This window comes from Acanthopagrus latus, chromosome 24, assembly GCF_904848185.1.
Source record: "Acanthopagrus latus isolate v.2019 chromosome 24, fAcaLat1.1, whole genome shotgun sequence".
Lineage (NCBI taxonomy): Eukaryota > Metazoa > Chordata > Actinopteri > Spariformes > Sparidae > Acanthopagrus > Acanthopagrus latus.
In genome coordinates, this window is record NC_051062.1 from 4,823,638 (window position 1) to 4,843,668 (window position 20,031).

The window sequence follows — 20,031 nt, forward strand, 5'->3', positions numbered from 1 at the left end:
AAGCACTAAATGCTTTCATGTCTTGCTGACTAACGCTGTCTTATTAAGACATTCAGCTTTACCCTCGGGCATTACTAACACTATAGCATGTATGTGGCCATCAAGGCTCTTAATTTAAAATGAGTCGCTGGGAACACTAAAGAGCCAGCCACAGACCGTGTGTTTACAAAGTCATGGCGATAACGCTAGCTTCATTATCGAGCCGGCTCCAGCTCATGCTCCTGGCTTTTCTGTGGATAGGGCGCAATATGTTGCACGACATTGCATGGCCTGAGCAGTGAAGGAAGACGTTTCCGGTTGAGTGTCGCGGTTTGCTCTTTTAAAGATCATTACGTCATTTCTGCAGCATCTCACTTTGATTTCATCCACAAACAGACAACATATACAGCCAAGTATATGGATTTGTACTTATATAGACAAAGCACTGGTTTCATGGCCAGTTGAAGCCATTTACAGTACTTGGACATTCAATACTGATGGCAGAGGCTTCCATGCAAAGTTCCTCCCTGTTCATCAGGAGCGAAACAGAGCATCCTAACGATATTTCTGTGCTCGGCCATTCACAAACACTCAGATGGAACAGCTATCGGAAGAACTTCAGTATCTTGCCCAAGGATATTTCGACATGCAGCCAGAGCTGGGAAACCCATCAATTAGTGGACAACCTGCTCTACCACCTGAGCCACAGCCACTCCACATACGTAAAATACATGTAAAAATAAATATAAGCGTTCCAGAGACAGTTCAAATCGGCAGTCACACATCCTGTACTTCAGCGTTCATCACAGAAGGCCCCCAAGGCTGCATACTCTGCCCCCACCTAATAACACTACACTCCACTCACTCTACACTACACTGTACTCATTACCCTCACCTGTGTTTCCCCACCTCAATCCACCTGCACCTCACCCCCTCATTAGTTTATTTTGTATCCATGTCCGGTATTGTTCAGTATTTGTCTCATCATCTGTTTAATTTCCCTGCTCCTGCTGTTGTGATTTCCTGTTCCTGATGTTCCTTTGTGCAGGTGTGCTCATCTTGAATAAAACGTCCTCCGCTGATCATCCTGCCTGCTTTCTCCTGCACTTGGTCCCACCGTCTTCTGCTCCAGCATGACATCTATTTGAGGGACTGACGCTAAAACACATTGACGATTTGTCCGATGAATGACTTTTACGAGGATCGCTGCAGCCACTGACATCTAATGCGACTTAAATGTAGGTTAAAATTGGCAAAAATGTCACACTGTCCTTCTCTTTTCCTTATTGCAAGTCACTTAGGATGAGAGCACCACTAAAATGTAAATGCGCTGTATTAAATCAAACCCTCCTGCCCGCTGAACCTCAGACGTCTGTCTCGGCCGGGACACTGAGCATGCAGAGTGCCTGTTAATTAAGAGGTGATATAGGCTTTCAGTGGGGTTAACTCGTTCCCTCTCCATCTATATTTCTCCCTCCCTCCCTCCTCCACAGCTTCTAAGGCTCCCTTGGCAGCTGTTGCTTCCTCTCCTCCTCTCCAGTACGTAGTGTCTATTGTTACCTGGCTGACATCAGTTTCATCATTGTGTGCCATTACTGTCTATACAGCAGAAGATGTTCCTGGCTCGTACGTCCTATCATTCACATTGTCACAAATTGTTTGCAAATCTGGTCGAAATCGTGCACACTACATGGTTTTGGAACTAAAGTCTCTCTTTTATTTAATCAGGTAATTTTGCATGATCAGTTCGGCTTCACCCATGTTTTTTTAAAATTTTTTTTATCTAGTTATAAACCTGCAGGTTTGCCTAAATCTGCCCTGATGACAATCATGTTCCAACCATCCAGGATGCGACTTTATCTCCAACCAATCCGGATCAGTCTTGATCTCTGCCCAACCTTCAACCTTCGCTCCCTCTTGCGCTTTCCTACTCTCAATCTCTCATTATGGCATTGATCGGCATTGTACATATGGTGCAGAAATCTCAAACTCAATCTGTCCGTAATGAAAGCAAGGACCAATATGTGATGCAGGCTCATCCAACTTGTCAGGGTCGGTGGTGTTTAATCCCGTGGCAGGGCAGGGCACGGCAAGGCAGGGATGTCAGGGGGTCAGGGAGAAAACTAGATGCAGAAGGTCAAATTCTGGTAGTAGTCTGGTGGCTGCTAGTCATGGTGGAGGATTGGGAGCGCACTATCCTAGGTTCTTGTCTTGGTTACATTGGTAGCTTTGTAGAGGCTTCCCTGTAGTTTGAGATATCTACACACAGATACTGACAAATATTCCAGGTAGAATGTAAGAAAGTATCTGCCCTTTTCTAGCCATGCCTTTCTGGCTTTGTCTAGCAAATCAATGATAAGGACTCAGTTATGATAATGTTAGATTGGCAGCATTAGCATCAGTTCCTTTACTATGTTCAGGCAGAGCTTCTAAACATGTCACTCCCCTAATTTGGAACCCTGGTGGAGAAAAACTCAAAAATGAGGTTGTAATCCTTCAGGGAAAGGGATGCAGTTGGCACCCTGTGATGATAACAACTGCAACACTGGCCCAAGTACTTATTCAGACACTCCTCATCTCCTGAGAGGACCCTCCTTGCCACCAGGGCAGCTCTGCCTGCAACATGGAGTCAGGGATTTCAAACATACTGATACTTAAGCAAAGAATAGCATTGCAAAAAAACCTGCCAGATCATTATAGGTGAAGGTTAGAAGAACCTCTCTGTCCAATGTAGTTAAATCAATCACCGGCTTTGCTCACTCTCGCTCCCTTTTCTCCTCCTTTCTCCATCTCACAGAAATCCAATTGTGATTCTCAATCTGTGTCGCCTCCTCTTAAGCCAATAGCTTTTTTTTCTCAGGGAACAAAGCCACATAACAAGAGCTGTCCGCCCTTGTCATATTAACCTAACCTGTCACAAAGAGAGGAGGGTGAGAATCCAGTGGAGGACTGACAAAAAAGGGGAAAGGGGCAGTAAAGACCAGAGATAAAACAACGAGACAATGAGAAGAGATAAAAAGAAGGGTGAAAAGGGCAAAAAGCAGAGAGGAAAAGCACCAAAAAGAATAAGAGGAGAAGGAGACAACATCACATAAAGCAATTTGTGAATCAAAACACACTGTGTTGACACGAGTTAATTGGAGCACAGCTTATCAAAAATCAGACACATCTGCCTGAAGCAATTCCTTGGCACTGGCGCTGCCGGCAACCCCATTTCGTCCACAGTCAGTAAGAGAAATGATGCCAGGAGTACATTACTTAACGTGCATGAAGTTTTAGCAGCAGTACAGTATTTTCAAACACTATTCATATTTGCAGACATCTGTTTTTGCACGTAGCTTGATTTATCATGCATAAGGCTGCCTGTGCTAAGCCTTAGATGCCAGTCCAAATTGAAGATTGGCTTGTTTGCCTGATTGAAACTTTCTTCCTGCAGGGCAGAGTTACGCCACCAGGTACTGCGTGCACAGGTAGAATGCAAAATCACCTGAAACAATGGCTAATATTGGTGCATGTTGGGAGGGAAGGGGAAGATAAAAAAAAACATTCTAATAGCACTGGCTCATTAAGAGTATTTGCAAAAAATCTCACTAGTGTATCTATACTGTCTGATTCCTGTTCAAGTCAGCTTGTATAATTTGGCATTTTTTCGGGACATGAAAGTGTTAGATAGCTCAAGTAGTCTCTAACTTAATTGAGGGTTAGATATTAGATGACTATAGCAGGTGAGCACACAAAACATTACTGGTGGTAATGAATTATTCATCCACTGAAGTAGCATAAGTAAGAATAGATTAATTGTGTGTGCGCCCCTTGTGACTGATTCTGACCTGCGGCCTTTTGCTGCTCCTCCCTCTCCGCCTTCCCTGTAATACTCTCCAGCTTTCATTATCATATAAGGCCACAAAAAGGGCCATAAATAATCAGACTGATTTGATCCTGTTATTTAAATTCGGTTTACAATTTAATGGAATGTTACAACACTTGGTGGGGTGATAGCAAAAAGAATAAATCTAGCAATGATTCTGTATGCAGTCACCTTTCATCATCATAGTCTGAAATTGTGGTACTAAATTATCTTCATAATATGATTTATATAACATATCCCTGCTGACATACCGTCTTGCAGCGGAGCTCTCTTTCAATTTCAGCCAATTTACTGTTACTGTTGCTGTTTCTACATCTGCACATTCTACAGTGAAAATGTCAGATTGTGTACCCACTGTATGTACTTCTTTAATATTTCAGTGACCATTCAGTAGCATCTTTGCTGTTCAAAATACAGCCCCACACCAACCCACCAAACTGTTATCAGGGCGATATGACTACAAGTTGGTTTGTACTGTAGATGTATGATGTCCTGCAACAATGTCCTTCAGAAGGTGTGTATGGGTGTTTTGGGTGTTCTGACTGAACATTAACACTCCAGCCATGATGCAACTGTAGCAACAAGTTAAACACATGTGATCAAACTGCAGGTACCTGGTGAGGCCGTCCCGTCCCTCCCTGGAGCTGTTCATGCTGTCCCAGCTGTACGGGGGCCCCTGCAGTCCACCCCAGGAGCCTGGGCCGGGGGGAGGCCAGCCCGACATTTTGTTCTTATGGCTGAAACACAGAGGAAGGGAAAGTCAGCATTTGATTATCACATGTGATCAAACATTTGTTTTTTTGTTAAAGGAATATAATGAAATCAAGTCTCACAGTCGATCTCAAATCACAGACTGCCTCTAAGCAGTGGTATGCACCCGTTTGATCGGAAGCCGTTTCACTTTTGTTTTAGAGATTTTGGAGAAACAAGGACCACTGCCTTGAATCTTGAGAAGATCGTGCCTAATTGTTGAGAAACTGAGCACAAAACTATCTTGTCCCACCTGCAAACTGACACTTCAAAGAAAGCTTTAACTACTTTCAGACAGAAGTACTGGTTTAGACTTCTTTGAAAAGCTGGAACAAATCTTCAGATTAATTAAAAAAGGTTTTTTATGTAGGGAGGTGATCCACAGAGAATGGAACTCATTCATAAACATCACAGCACCATTATCTACTAATTCCAAGAGTTAAACCGTTTGAGAGAAGAATCAAAGGTGATTTAATAAATATTTATTGCCCCCTTTGGATAAAAAAAAAAATCTACTAAGAACAGTGCTTCTCTGATCCTTCTCAGTCCAATTAGTGTGACTTCTTGTTTCTCTGTGTGTGGCTCGCAGTGTAAGACAATACTGCTTAGTGCAATCGACCGCGGTCGAATAACGGCTCATCGGGTCCGTAGATAGGGCGATCAGCGGCTGCATGTCGGGGCAGCGTTGCGTTAGTCGCTCTGCAAAACTGTGCATGTGAGGGAAAAGCACTGATGTGACAGCTGATTGGGTTAATGCGGTTAACTCAGACTGTGTCAATGAGGATGCCGGGAGAGTGGCACTGTCTCGAGAGAAGGAGGGAGGGAGGCGGGAGAGCAGCTTCGCCTCTGTGAGAACTGAACAGACCGTCCTCCTGAATCAGCTGTGAGTCAACGTCTCGCGCACATTCCACGGCGACTAATCATGCATAGACCATAAGGCGCCCGTCTCCACAGCAATAATCGCAGATGCAATAAAAGATCATAAAGCCGGAGAAATGCCACTGAATTTAAGCATCTATGTGCTTCATTTTCATATTTGATTTATTTTGGAGAGCACTTCCTCCCGCAGCCATAAACCACGACAACGGGTTTATTGTCCTGACCTCAAATCCGTGATGGCAAACTGATGCATAGTTGCAGTAACAATGGAGTGATGAATGACATCTGAGTGCCAAGATTACAAAATAAACTTCTGTTACTCAGCATATTCTCCGCTATGTGCTTTGCATCAGAAACATCAAACATCGCAGGCCTTTACCGCTGAAAAGAATGACATGTCAAGGCCCCGAGTGATTGAGTCATTTGCTAATACAACTTCTTCAAAAAAAGGAGGAAATGCGTACTAGAGGAGGACGTCATCACCGTAACAATCCAGCCGATCGATTCCCATATTCTGCTGCTGATGGGCTGAATACATCAGTGGATCATTTCATAGCTTCCAGGGTGTGAAAAAGAAAATTGGCCTTCGATTAAAAGTGTGTAACAAGCTCCACCGGAGTACAGTGAGGCTGGGGGTGAAGGTGTCAGACGCTCTCAGTCATCCCGCCAAGAAGTTGACACAGAGGAGGAAAAAAAAAAAAAAAGAGATTCCATCAACACCAACTGCAAAGAAAAACCCAAGCACGAAACAGCTGATATTCAAGACATCCTGAGAAGCAATAGATCCATTTCAACACTCCGGCTTTTGGGTTTAGCTCCTCTCGATTCTGTTGCCACCCACGGATTTCAGTCAGACGCTTGCTTTTCTGCTGATCTTCAGTCATCCGAAAGGAAAACACATCCACCGCCACTTCAGAATCCCAATCAGAGGCTCTTGAGCGCAAAATATACAGAGGCCGCGGCGTTAACGGCTGCGCACATCTCCAGTGTGTGGCCAGACATTCATCTGTGTTTGTCATTGTGCTGCTGCTGAGAGCAGCTTCGGTCCAAACTGAACTAAACTGGCATGGCCTCGCCTCCTTTATCCCATAATCCCTCTCATCACAGAGAAAACAAATCCACGCTGTGTGTGTGTGTGTGTGTGTGAGTGTGTATGCGTGTGTTTCTGTGTGTGTGTAAGTATGAGTATCTGTGTATGCATGTGTATGAGAGAGGGAGAGAGAGACAGCAGGGTGTGTGGCTGTGCATGTATATGTGAGGAAGTGTGCGAATGTGTGTGTGTGTGTGTGTGTGTGTGTGTGGAATAAGAGGATTTTCAGAGAGCAGCGACGTGTATGGAAACACAGCAGCATCTCGAAGCTGGAGGCTCGCAGCAGGAAGCAGGAAGTGTAAACTGACTCCTAAAGTTCACCTGGGTGGAATTAATATGTCACTCTCCACTTTTGGTTTCCCTCTGGTGAAAGCGAATGAATGAGACTGAAAGAGGGCGGATTGCTTTGCCAGTCAGACAAAAACGACAGTCGAGTCGAGAAAATGTCTTTGAGACGGTTTGCCCGCAGGCTCAGTGTTAACGTCGTGATGGCAACGCGCTCTGAATGACAACGCTAAGGCGTCGATATTCAGCGGGTAGCGCTTTAGCCACCGAAATTTAGTGTATTGGCGTGCTAAAATTTACTTATCAGCACCAAACACATGGCACAGCCAGCGAGAGTGTAATTAGTTGCTCAGGTAGTCGGTCATAAATTAAAGCAACAAAATGTAACTTCCTGGAGAAAGACAGTTGAAAGTTGAGTCTCATAACCAGGTCATCAGACGCTAACGCTTTGGGTTGGCGTCCGACCCGAAGTGTCAGTATCTGCAGACCTTTAAGTTCTAAATAAACAAGGGCAAGAAAAGTCAGGTGGCGCCAACTCCTCTACAGCTGTCTCTACAGATCCTTATCTAAATGTACTTGCTGGGCTGAAGTGTAATCCAATTATATCTGTATGAGTTTATCAAATCCCTCTTGCAGCTATACCATAGTCACATCATGGAACCTGTTCATTGTGTGTTTCAGATTCACCTTCTGGGGACCTTGGGTGTCCGTCCAGAAGCTGTTTTAGATATTTCACTCAAAACCAAAAAAGGTCAACCGCATGGTGGTAGCAGACGAGAAAAGGGGATTCTGATTAATCGTCTGCGTATCATGAAGATCTAAACGTACAAGTTGGAATCATAATCGCTCGGACATTTCAGCTTGGACTGATTTCGCGGACAGACCAAGTGACCGACAGGCTGACATTGCCATTCCCAGTGGCAAGAAAATACGCCATTTGAGCCTGTATATAAGATAAGGTATCTTAGGATGGATGAGGAACACGTGGATTCAAGTTGGAGCACTCTCACACTGTACTGAATGTGGGCACAAAGTCAGATCATCGCGTTCTCTGTGCTGAAACAGCTGTGTTGTGCCACTGTTTAAAAGTTTCTGCACAAAGTACTATGTACAAAGTTGCTACGTAACCCCTGCCTTCACACCATGAAAGATGCCTTCTAGTTGAACCGTGCACCAACTGATGAATCACAAACTTGCTGTGCTGACACAAGCCCTTCCCCCAGTTTCCCCGTTTGATGCATTTCCCCTCAGCTTATCAGAAATCCAAATACATGCATTCGAAAAGAAGCAGCTGGATGCCGGGTTCTTAGGGTTGCCTTTGCAGCAAAGGCCAGTGTATTGCTTTCAAAAAGTACTTTTTCTTTTCGAACGATCAATTCATGCTCCCCTCAAAGACGGATCAATTTCTCTGAGCCCTTCACAGCACTGCTCAGAAGCAAAACTTCACAATACTTATTCAATCAACTTCTCATTCTTTCCTCGACAAGAATGTACTGACAAGCACAATTCGTCAGAGAAAATGTGGAACATGGTTTTAATGAACATCTTTAAATATATATTTCAGTGTTTTTTTAAGTTTAATGCCATGAGATAGATTAAGTGAGCTTCATGATGAAGTTATAGAATGTAACATATAAAATCCTCATTTGCAAATGAGGCAGTGACAATTGAAACCGTGGTGTGTAATTGACTTAATAGATAGATTATACTTATAGATAACTGATAAATTAATTTTGACAGGCTGCCATTACAAGAGAGACATCTTCCATAATGGGCTACTGCCAAGCTCTCAACCCTGTGAGGGTACTTGGCAGAGAGGTGCTTCACGCTAAATCCAAAGGTTAGCATAAATTAATGCATCACTAAATATTTCACTCCTTACTTGTGGTCTTAAAAAAAAGTAAATATTTCTCACTTCCTGTATGTCAAAAAGAGACAAATAGCAAATGATTCTGCAAGTCAGTAAAAGGGTTCTTGATACTTGATGATGTTGGCATACTCATAAGTGCAATGTTAGCATGCTGGGAGTGTTTAAAACTGTCACCATTTTAAATGTCAGCATGCTTTGAATTGCCAATTAGGACTAAACATATTTTTGAACAACAATTATTAGTTAGTTTTGTCTAAATGCTAATGTTAGCATGCTGACATACTCACCATGAGAGTGCCAAGATAGTGATGTTTTCGTGTGCAGGCTTTTTTTGCTATCAGTATCTATTTACTCGGCTCCAAAGAATCCACACAGTGGTATATTTTGTTTGATTTTAGTGCTTTCCAAATATTAGAATCCCGATGGTTGCTCCCCTCGTAAAATCACCCTCGTCTGATTGATTTATCGTGGCTGGTCCTTAACAGACAGCCATTATAAACACTGAACCTCTCTGTCTTTTCACTGGGTTGTTCAAAAAAAACACCAAGAACAAAGGTTGGATCACAGTATTGTGCAACAAGGCATAACCTCTTGCATAAGCACACAGTAAGAGTCTCAGGCAGCGGAACATCATTGCAACTTTTCACTGAATATATATTTCACGAACAGATCCTTTACTTGGAGCGGTGATGGTGGTTACTGTAGCTACTAGTCAGGTTGTTTTTTTGTTTTTTTTGCTGCGTCATATGACAGCCCCGCCCCATCGCAGTAAAGCAGTCGAGCCAGCTGGCGCAGACCTCCCCTGCTCAGCCACCACATGCTCCAGTCAGCAAGAACGCTCAGCCCCGAGCGCAGAGCGCATCCCCGGCAAACGTTTCATTTCTCATACACTGCAGCTCCGATTCCGATTGTTACTGCCCAGTGAGGTAATCCATTGCCGGGTTCAGGAAGGGTAACATCCATAGTACCAAATACACATGTCCATCAGAGTAGATTATAATCCCCCCTTTTCTCTGACATTCATTGCATTTCATCTGTAAATATGATTGTCGTGGCTTTCCGTATTATGTAACTCATGAGCCATTAGAATTTTGGTCTTTATGTCCACTGAGGAGTGACTCGACATCAGCTGGATGGATGGATTCTGTCAATGAATTGTCAATTAATAGGCCGTTCTCAAAGTCATTCCTCCATAGTTGCAGCTTGCCCAGTGTGAGGATTTGCTTTGATTCTTTGATTTATATGATTGTAAATGGAATATATTTGAGTTGTGAGCTGCTGGTCGGATCAAATAAGATATTTGAAGATATAATCTTGAGATCTGGATCATTTGTAGGGATATATTTTTTCCCTCTCCCACCCTCCGGGGGTCTCGCAGTCTCTCTGTTTTTTAGTAGTGACCTGATTTGTGGCTAATGTTTGGACACTGAACCCTTACATTAGTCAGCATCAGTCTGACTGTCTGTTTGAAGGGACGTCAGGAGAGCATCAGAGAGGGATCAGAGTCACCGGGGCATTGCCGCGCTGACCTTTATTGACACACATTTTCAAATCCCGACTTCTGAATCTATCTAATTTCAACAAAACTCTCCTGCACTTCAAAAAAATCCAGCCTCGGGATTGAGGGCATTTTAAAGGACTGTCTCTGCCAATGGCACGGCTACTTATTGTGCCAGGAGTGAAAATGATCTAGCTTGACCTTCATTTTTTTGAATAAACCACAAGCATGCACTCTCAACAGGGGACATTAAATCTTGTAAACCCCTCGAGATCTTTTACCCAGACTGCTTGAATTTTAAAAGCGAAGAGCTCTCCCTCGATGCTTTAGCCTACATTATAACAATGCTTACAACAGCCTGTAGCGTAAAAACCACCTCCCCCTGCCAATTCTCACTACTTTACACTCTACGGAACAACTAGGGTAATTTAAGCATAAGCGCGATTCAATGGGAGACTGTTTTTTTTTTTTTTTTTTTCTTTTCTAAAAGCTTGGCTGCTGAGTGTCCTGCATGCTACAGGAACTGAGGAGCCTTTCTCAGCATACAAGGACATGTAAGTTAAGTGGTGGTTGGAGCGGTGTGAAAGACACATAGAAGATCAGGGTTTGGGTCACTTCCTTCCCAGTTTATTCATTTTAGCATGTCAGCTGAGTCTGCAATAAATGGAAGAGTGTTCCCCCTCAGTCTGGCTTTTAAGGACTGGTGTAATGACTTGAGTGCTTCAGGAAAATCTACTCCAATCGAAGCAGCTCAGGGGATGAGAGGCGAAGGGACAGCTTTCACCCGCCGTGATTTCACACCACGGATCTTATGAAATCTCAGAGAGCAGGCAAAGAAAAGGAAAAACAACAACTTCTGCAAAAACTTCGCTATTAGCCTGAAGTAACTCAGAGGGTGCGTGTTTCAAGCGTGTATAAGCTTCAGACTCAGCAGGAGGCTCCATTAAAACACTCTGGCTCTGGGTATAAACTTCAAGAATAAGAAGACCAAAAAAAAAAAAAGTACCACAGAGAGACACATAATAAATTGTCTGACTGACTTAAACCGTGTATACACAGCTGGATCAGATTTTTGTAATGCAAGTCTGTTAAAATGTCAGCTGCATCTGTGCAACACAGGCGAGGCATGTTAGATCAGGAATCCCAGCACAATGCAAGAGCAGCAGAGAATCAAATGTTTGAAGACCATGGTTTTTGACGATTGACCAAAGATTTCCTCACGTTTCGCTCTCGATTGTCAATTTCAAAGGAGTGCAACAGACTTCTTGAGAAAGTCAGTGTACTGTTAAGTTGTCTTGAAGGTGCAATACGTACGAATGTAGGGTTTTTTTTGTCTTTGTATTGTGAAGTAGGTGAAGTAGGTTGTTAGGTTTTGCTGCTTTTTCATGTGACTGTAACCTGAATAGTTTTGGGTTTCGACTTTAAACTAACAATTTAAAGACATCACTTTGGACTTATTTCATCATTTTGTAACAGCAATTAACAATTAACGAACAATTAATAAGATAGAGAAGGTAGCAGATAAAATAATGAAATTATTCATCAGTTTCACCTTTATATCACATGATTTGTTGATGCTGCACTTTTATGGACATCACACAGTTGATGCACCTAAAGCTGAATTAACTGGATTTGTGCTGCAGTCAGTAGAATAAAGGACCATCCATTTTGGCATCGATCTGTCGCTAGAAATGTCCTAATTGCTTGCTAATGGAGCTTCTTTGCTCTCGGTCTTCCTCATTATGCTCATTAATGTTCCGACTTAACACACTTCAAGCTCCTAGCATGACAACCGCGGCGATCGCCTGGCCCTCTTCTTTCTCCGTGGTTCTGCGCCGTTCATAAATGAAACATTGGGTGCAGGTTGTTAAAAGTTGCCTGGGAGTGCTCCCACTTTATATAGCTCTGCCATCTTGAGGACAACATGCTTTGGCTCTCAGTGCATTTTGGCACGGCCAAGTACACATGCACGTAAATACAAGCACACGCTGCACACCCCCTCAAAGACTATGTTTCATTCTGTATGCTGCAACCAGCAGAACATAATTGTCTTACTTGGCATCAATCTGTCACAAGAAGTTTCCTAATTTGCCTCCAAAATGGAGCTACGTCCCTCTTCGTCTTCCTCGTTGTTCTCATTAATGTTCCAAATTAACACACTCCAGGCTCCAAGCAAGACAACTCCAACCATCGCCCGACCATCCCCTCACCCAATCCAACATCCCCTCTCTGGTTGTTGGCTTTTTTTTTCCCCTGCTCGCCCCCTCTTCCTCCACGAATCTGCGCTGTTCATAAATGAAACATCGGTGCACGTTGTTAAAAGTTGCCCTGGAAGTGCTTTCACTTTATATAGCTTTACAACCTGATGACAACATGCTTTGGCTCTCATGCACCCGGGCACGCACGTGAGTACACACAAGTACGTACGCGCACGGCTTTTTTATGTAACCCCTAGAATGGTGAGATTCATTCTGCATGCTCTCTGAACATGCTGCACAGTGAGGATGTTTGCTAAACAAGCATAATGGAATTACAAAAAAAAAAAAACTGGAAGAGCTTCACAAAGTTGTTAATTGCGGCAGAGGCTTTGCAAGCACTTCAAAATAAAATACAAATTCCCCGCATGCAGACAAAAACAACTCAAGACCAGTCTCGCTCACAACGGTTAATGGATCCATCCAACCAGATGATTCCAGTTTCCCTGGCCATCCATCTGAAACTGAAAAACCAATGCACCATTTAAAGACCACATTTAGATTTCAAGTTGCAGCAACCATGACTAGCACCGGGTCATCGGGACTTTGGACAGTGTTGACAAAGCTGAAGCATTCGACTGCCCGATAATCAGAGTGACCTGACATTCCGGCGTGTGCCAATGGCATGAGTTACACATGTGATGTTTGACAATTTCCAAGGTAATTTTGCACATCAAGAAAGTCATTGACAGTCCTAAACACACAATTTAGTTTTGTGTGAAGCCACTCAGTGAACTACATCACCGCGCACAACATATATATGTCATCAAAACCAACATGGCTGTCTCCTAGGCACATAAACAATAAGACTGGACCTATTGAGAACTGCAGTTCTGTGCAAAGGAGTGTTACTCTCATTACGAGAGTTACGAGAATGGCAACTGACAACTAGTCCACTGACTGTTCCATTAAGATATCGCCCTGATAGCTAGTTTGTTAACATTATTTTAGCTGTCAGTTGTCAAGCTCAGTGGATTAGAGAGCTCTTTATAGGTCTGCATTAACTCTTCATTGACTGAACTGATGTACAATTCTGAGAACAAAATGCAGTGGGGGTGTGGTGCCAGTAAGAGAATGAAAGTTACTGTAACTGACTGCTGCAGAGTTATTTATTAGCTTAATGGCTAGAGCAGCTTACCCACTAGCCCTGTGAGCGGTCACTGTGTTAGTTTATGGTGTGCTTGGGCCTTTCTACCCTAAACATATTAATAATAGTGTCAAGTGATACATATATACAGCTCTGGCACATGAGTTTCCCATTTCTACTTCCTTTTTCGAGCAGAGAAACAGCCGTTACTGAGCACAACACCAGAGCTATTTGAATTTCTAAATTAAAAAAATATATCTGCAGCAATTCAGAGGTCTGGAGAAGGTCTATTATACACAGTCAGCATGTCATTAATATGGGGGCTGATGTTAAATCAAATTCTCAAGATATTTTTCTTCAAAAATGTTATTTATTTACTGTAGTCTGGCATCCGATCAAGGTTTCTGTACTCCACTATATGCAATAATTTGTATTTAGCCACACTTGTGTTAAATCCATAGCCTACCAGCACCACAGAGGCAGGGAGTCACCGCTATTGTGCTGTTTTATGGTTGGGGGTAGATGTTGCATTTGTCATGTTGCACCGCGCTGCACTGCACACTATAAAGTCTTTTCCCCGCATAATAACTGTCATCTGAGACCATCATAAAGACTGAACTGTACTTGAGCTGATGAGTAGGATTTGGATCTTTATGTTCCCTCAAGATTAAACTCAGCTCCTTACAAACACCGGGCCGGCCTTGCTGATGTGGAAAAATGCCAACAGCGCGCGATGATGCAATCAATTAAAAAGGCTCACTGTAAAGAGCTACTCCTTATAAAAACATCAAGGTAGGTGAGCGAGGGGAGCTGCTCGGCTGGTTTCAGGACCGCGGACAGCTCCGCTCCTGTTACACAGCGCCGCTCGGGGTGGGAATACTGACTTCTGCCTCGATACAGTGCAGAAAATAATGTATGATCCGTGTATTTCCCCCGACAAACACACACAAGCAATACACGAGCACAAAGACGTGTCAGGGTTGTATCAATAAGTACACAGTCAGCTGCATCAATCACAGCTGTCCGGCCCGGTTACACCTCCAGCCACCGCATCCTCATTACCTCACCCCACCAGCATTGCTTCAAATGTGGACTTTCAAGGGCTCCGGCTCCATTGTCTCCAAATGTTTACACTCTGTGTGTAACCAGACAACAACTGGGAACACCCTGTCCTCTACCAACGCAAAGGTTTGGGCTGCACAGGCTGCCGGCCAGACTCTAGCAAAAAACAACACGCACATATACTTATCTCTGCTCAGTGGCTGCCCTCAGCTGCACCACGGACGGCTCGAGACGAGCGTGCAAGGGCGTCGAAAGGTCACATTTTTGACCTAGGAGTGAAAGTATTTTTGCAAGGGGGGGAGAGGTGCGTTTGGTTGCGTCTAAGAGTGGGTTCATTTAGAAGATAAGGTGATATCAGATGAAACAGGGCACTAAGCACTGAAACTGAAGGACGATGACACGGAATATAAACAAGCCGGATGGACTTAAAGATGTGTGGAGTCAAACAGATTGGCATTATAGATAAACTACAAGATGGGAAAAGAGTGTGGACTCTTCTCTCAATCAGTTAAATATGAAAGTGCATATTATTTGTTTCATGGATAAGGATACATATTTGTAAGCTGGAGTAAAGGTGTGTTACACCAGAAAATCCATCTTAAGAAATTCTAATGTTCACAAAATTATTGAGGTAATAACACAAACTCTGAATAAACAAGGGAAACTAAGGGAGTTTGATTAAAATGCCTTCCCCAAAACTACGTAGTGGACTTTTTAAAAGTCTGTGCCGTAAAACGTCCGTTGCCCTTTGGGAGCCATGTAAGTCAGCGCTTTGATTGACGGACGGGATTGCCTGCGTGATGAAAACGGAGGAGCTGAAACAATCGATGAGGAGCGCGACCCTTACGGTGCAATAGGAGGTCAGGCTTGTTCAGCTTGAAGTATTGCTTCAGATGATAAATTACCTTCAAGTCTGGGTGCTTAAGACCTGTCGGCAAAAATCCCACCTTGATTCATTCATAGCATTTATTCATATTGTTAGTGATTTTATTTTATTGGTAATGATAATTCTTAAATGCGAAAAGGTCAAGGACGGGTCACAAAAAGGAAGCAAGGACAAGAAAACTGCCTCCGCTTGTATCAGGACTCCATAAAAGCGATGAAAAACATGCTGCTGAAGGAATAACTCTCCCGCTTGTAGTGCACTCGTGTCAACAACCTGCCACTGAGTGACACACTATTAGCTCCCACTCTATCTGTATCTGCGGCAGCTCTACAGTGTTGCCTTTCAGCCTTTTCGCAGCACAGCGGTACATCTCCACAGGACAACACAGTCCGCGGCACAACACCCCATCGATTCCGCTGTAAATGTCACATAAAAAGTCAAGGCGCCAGAAACGCGAAGGGGCCGTGGAGCAAGTTTTAAATGATGTTTTCACAAGTCAAAAAAAAAAAGAAAAAAAAAATCTGATGGCTGGCCACGTGAATTATGTTTGCGCCGCTGTTGAATCGATGATCCCTGTATTTGGCCTAAAGCTCCGCTGGAACAGCAATTGAACTCACTGTTGCTGCCAAAACACATTGAGTAGTAGTGTACAGCGACTGAATCATCCGTCTGCAGTTTTATTCAACGTTACTACATAAACTCAGCCATTCATTTTTCTGTATCTACTGCACGCATCAAATAAAGTTCCGTTTTTTGATCTAGTCCAATAAGATGCTGTATTTCCATTGCATCTTTTGGGCTGTCCATTAAGGAATCAACAACAAGCCCTGAGATGACTGGGATAAAACGGATGGCTCCCCAGAGATGACTTAAAGGGCAATTACTCAGCAGTCGCCCTCCCCCTCCCAGTCGGTGATAAAGTAAACAACAGAATAAAAAAGTCAAGGCTCGGATTTTCCCTTTGACTTACTTTTACTTTCTGCATCCAAGCCCTTAATTCTTGTTCAAATCTGGACCGCAGAGTAGTGACCGAGGTCATGCCTACGGGGAGTTTCACCACCAGATAGTTTCTGGTTGGTTGGCCGCACTCGTGTGATGCGATGACGACCAGGCATTGACTACCTCCGTCTATTTGGTTCAAGTCAATCGTAAAGGTTAAAGATGAGCGCGGTCGCACGGCCACACACAGTGCGTAAAGGAACCCGTGGCTGCAGAGTGTGTGTGACTGTGACTGTGAGCTGATTACACTCGAGTGGTTTGATTTGTCGCTGGGTGCATTCAGCCCATGTCGAATACACACACAGGCTGAGAGACGTTACAGCCGGCTAGAACATCTGCACCCGACATTGAGGCATAATTCCGCGGGATAAAAATACCGCCGCGGAACAAGCGTCGCTAAACGCTCCTAAATAAGATTACCCAGAGGGGATAGCGATCATTAGGATGAATGAGGAACACTTATGCTCACGTCTCGTTTCTTGAATCATAATGTCGGAATGGAAACGTTGCCGGTGTGCTGGTGCGTTCGCAGCACAACGAAAGAAAAGAAAATAATAAAGTGCTGCGGGATCGGATGAGCCACGGATAAACATGTCACGACACTGTCAAGTGTTCCGAGGAATTATGTGCATGAATCCGCAAAGCCTTAAACAAAAGGAATGATTTAAAAGTTTGCATAATACGCCTATTTGCTTGTCTTTCTGAGAGTGGGATAAGGAATTCACGTCTGTTAGGTAGAGAGCTGGAGTCTCGAGCAGACATGACTTGGAAAGGTGAAAAGCGAGCTTGACTCCGTCCAAAGTTGAACAAGATTAGGTCTAAACCTTGCACATGGCTCGACCGTGTGTGGCCAGGGTGGTCCTGAGGATGCTTCTGAGGAATGTTTCTATTTACTCACTGTATCCAGGTTTGTATTGTACAACACGTTGAACATTTTACATAAGTTTAAGTTTAAAATTGGAGCATTTCTTGACTTGTGCCACACTCTAAACCCTACTGCTTCTGCTTTTGTCATGCACGCTTTAAAAAAAATCACTCTCAAATAATCGTTTTCTATGTTTTGCTTCGTTTTTGTCTCTCGTTCTTTTATCAGTGTATGTTTGGATCCATCCTCATGGGGTTGATTTGCAAATTGCTCGTACATTCTGAGGTGCATATATTCCAGAGTCACCTGTACTTCACACAGGCCTCACCTTGTGTTGAAAGGACGTAACGGCTCAGGTGAAAAAAACTTTCATCATGTGCAGTTTTCAGCAGATCTTTCTACGAGGTTGGAGTAGATAATTACAGCGAGGAAAAAAAGAAACTGCATATTGGCAGCTCAATTATCATTTGTTAGTTAACATTTCTTGGCAGAAGCTGATTTTTTTAAGCACATTTTTAATTAACAGTTATGCTTTTAGAAAGCCATGGGAGGAAAAATCAGTCATTTTAAACAGCGGTGGGGAGCATGTCCCCAGCGTCCCCCAGTGTAAATGACACCTTTGCCTGCGTGTCCCTTGATAGTCAACGGTGTTAAAAACAGCAGCTGCCATAGCAATGCCAAGCACTTAGTACTGAAATGAATTGATTTCATCATAGTTCCCTGGCTTTTAAAGACCACAGGCTCAAGGTGCATCTTTACATATCAGCTGCTCGTGACGGTCACTGCTCATTGTTTGCCTCCGATGCATTCAAGGTTTTTGATCCAGTAACGATCCGCCGCTTTGTGTCTTTTGAATTTGCGCACTTACACATGAAAAATGCCGATGTGCAAGCTCGTAATCCATTTCAAACCGGCTTCCCACTGCAGGAGGGACCGCAGGGATGTTGGGCTTTGCACTTTGCTTTAAATTGATTTAGTCAATTCATTTCAGTCCAGTTATGGGAGGTAATAGCAGCAGTCAATCAGTGGAGGGAATGCATGTCGGGAATCTCGACCTCACGCTGACACATACATACGTACAAGCCACGTTTGCCAGCATATACACGTGTGCTTGTGTACTGTACTGTGTGGGGGGTTACAGTACATTCGGTGTGTGTGCCTGTGTGTGTATGTGTGTGTGTGTGTGTCTGACCATGTGGCTCTGAGTATGCACAGTGACACTTAAGTATTATGTGATGGTATTTGGAGCAGAACTAATCACTCCACTAGCCTCTTTAGCGAACAGATGTATCAACAAACAGGCTACTGGCGGAAGTCAGCGTGAACTCATCCATCATCTGCCCTGTCACTGTTTTCACTACAGTCATATTTCATTTGAAAACCCACTGAATATGTTAGACACTTTGCTTCCCATTTCCTCTTACCTGAGCAAATTATTTAAAAATGAATGAAATTTAAAGTCTATTTTGTCCGTTTCATCATAACTGGCAACTTACAAACTTACAAACAAATGTATGCAGCAATCGGCATGAAAGATAAATGACGAGGATTCACTGATGTAACATTTCCTCTAACTCCTTTTTCCTGTTGCAAACTGCATGCATGAGAGAGAATCGAAAATGTAAGATGTAGAAGATATTTTTAACTTTTCCGCTGTCCTACAAGCACAGAATTGCTCACTCCATGTAGTAAAACACAGCCAGAGTGATCAATTATTGAGTGTGCACTCGCCGAGAGGACCGTACAGTACGACTGCATGGCTTTGCCTCGTCCACATGTCGGTCGCCAAATCCGCGGAGGCATCTTTGTATTATTCAGCTTTTGTGATCACTATGAAAATACGTAGTTTTTCCGAGATGATGTGTCTCGTTATATAACATGCACACAGATGCCAAAATCACCCATGTGTCCTCGGCATTTTCACACTTTATCACATGCCGGGCACGTAGTGAATGCATCCACGAGCATTTGTGTGAAAAAGGGAACAATGGCAGGTGTAAGGTAAATGGTATGGAAGTTGAAGGCAAAGGCGCTGCACATTGTGACGTGCATACGCTGGAAATGTAACATGTTTGAAAAGAGCTCTTTTCTGTAAGCATTGCCTTGGGAATCTGCCTAGAACAGCAACCAACTGGACAACCTATAAAGCTCACACAACATGAGGATTTAAACCATAATGTATAGGGCATGAATACAAATAGAACATGTGCATGGAGTCAGCAACTGTTCTATGTGAGGGAACAGCTTGAGATGTTTGGAAAACACTTTATTTGCTTTCTTGTCAAGAATTAGATAAATAGATATCACTCTCAGGTCTGTATGCCTAGCGTGAAGCCGGAGCCAAGAGATGGTAAGCTTGGCCGAGTCTGTAGTCTGTAGTCTTATGTGAAGTGCAAAGGGAATAAATCTGAAATATGAGATAAAACTGGCAGTGTCTCGGTGAGGTGTCCGGCCGCCATGTGCATGCTTCAGTGCTCCTTGGTAAAGTCTCTGGACAGCACAGGAAATCGGAATGAAATGTTGGCACTGTTTCTCAAAACCATAGATATGTTACGTTTGTACGCTTCTTATCAACATTTCTACAATCTGTACCATATTACATTAACACGTGTAGATGAGCTGACATCTATGCTCAGAGAAGGAGTGAAGGACGCTGGT

The 20,031-nt window shown here is 43.4% G+C and overlaps 1 protein-coding gene across 4 annotated transcripts in view; it reads right to left on the reverse strand.

Annotated features, from left to right (window-relative positions):
- The window catches only part of LOC119015641 (FERM and PDZ domain-containing protein 4-like), a 76,114-nt gene that overhangs the window by 21,891 nt on the left and 34,192 nt on the right, over positions 1-20,031 (reverse strand). For 3 of the 4 annotated variants that reach the window (XM_037091850.1, XM_037091852.1, XM_037091849.1), the window contains one exon: positions 4,462-4,584. In XM_037091850.1, coding sequence (XP_036947745.1) covers positions 4,462-4,571 — 110 coding nt within the window. In that variant the 5' untranslated portion in view covers positions 4,572-4,584. Of the gene's footprint in view, positions 1-4,461; positions 4,585-5,940; positions 6,079-20,031 lie in introns of those variants that run through there. The other variant, XM_037091848.1, reaches the window with a different exon arrangement.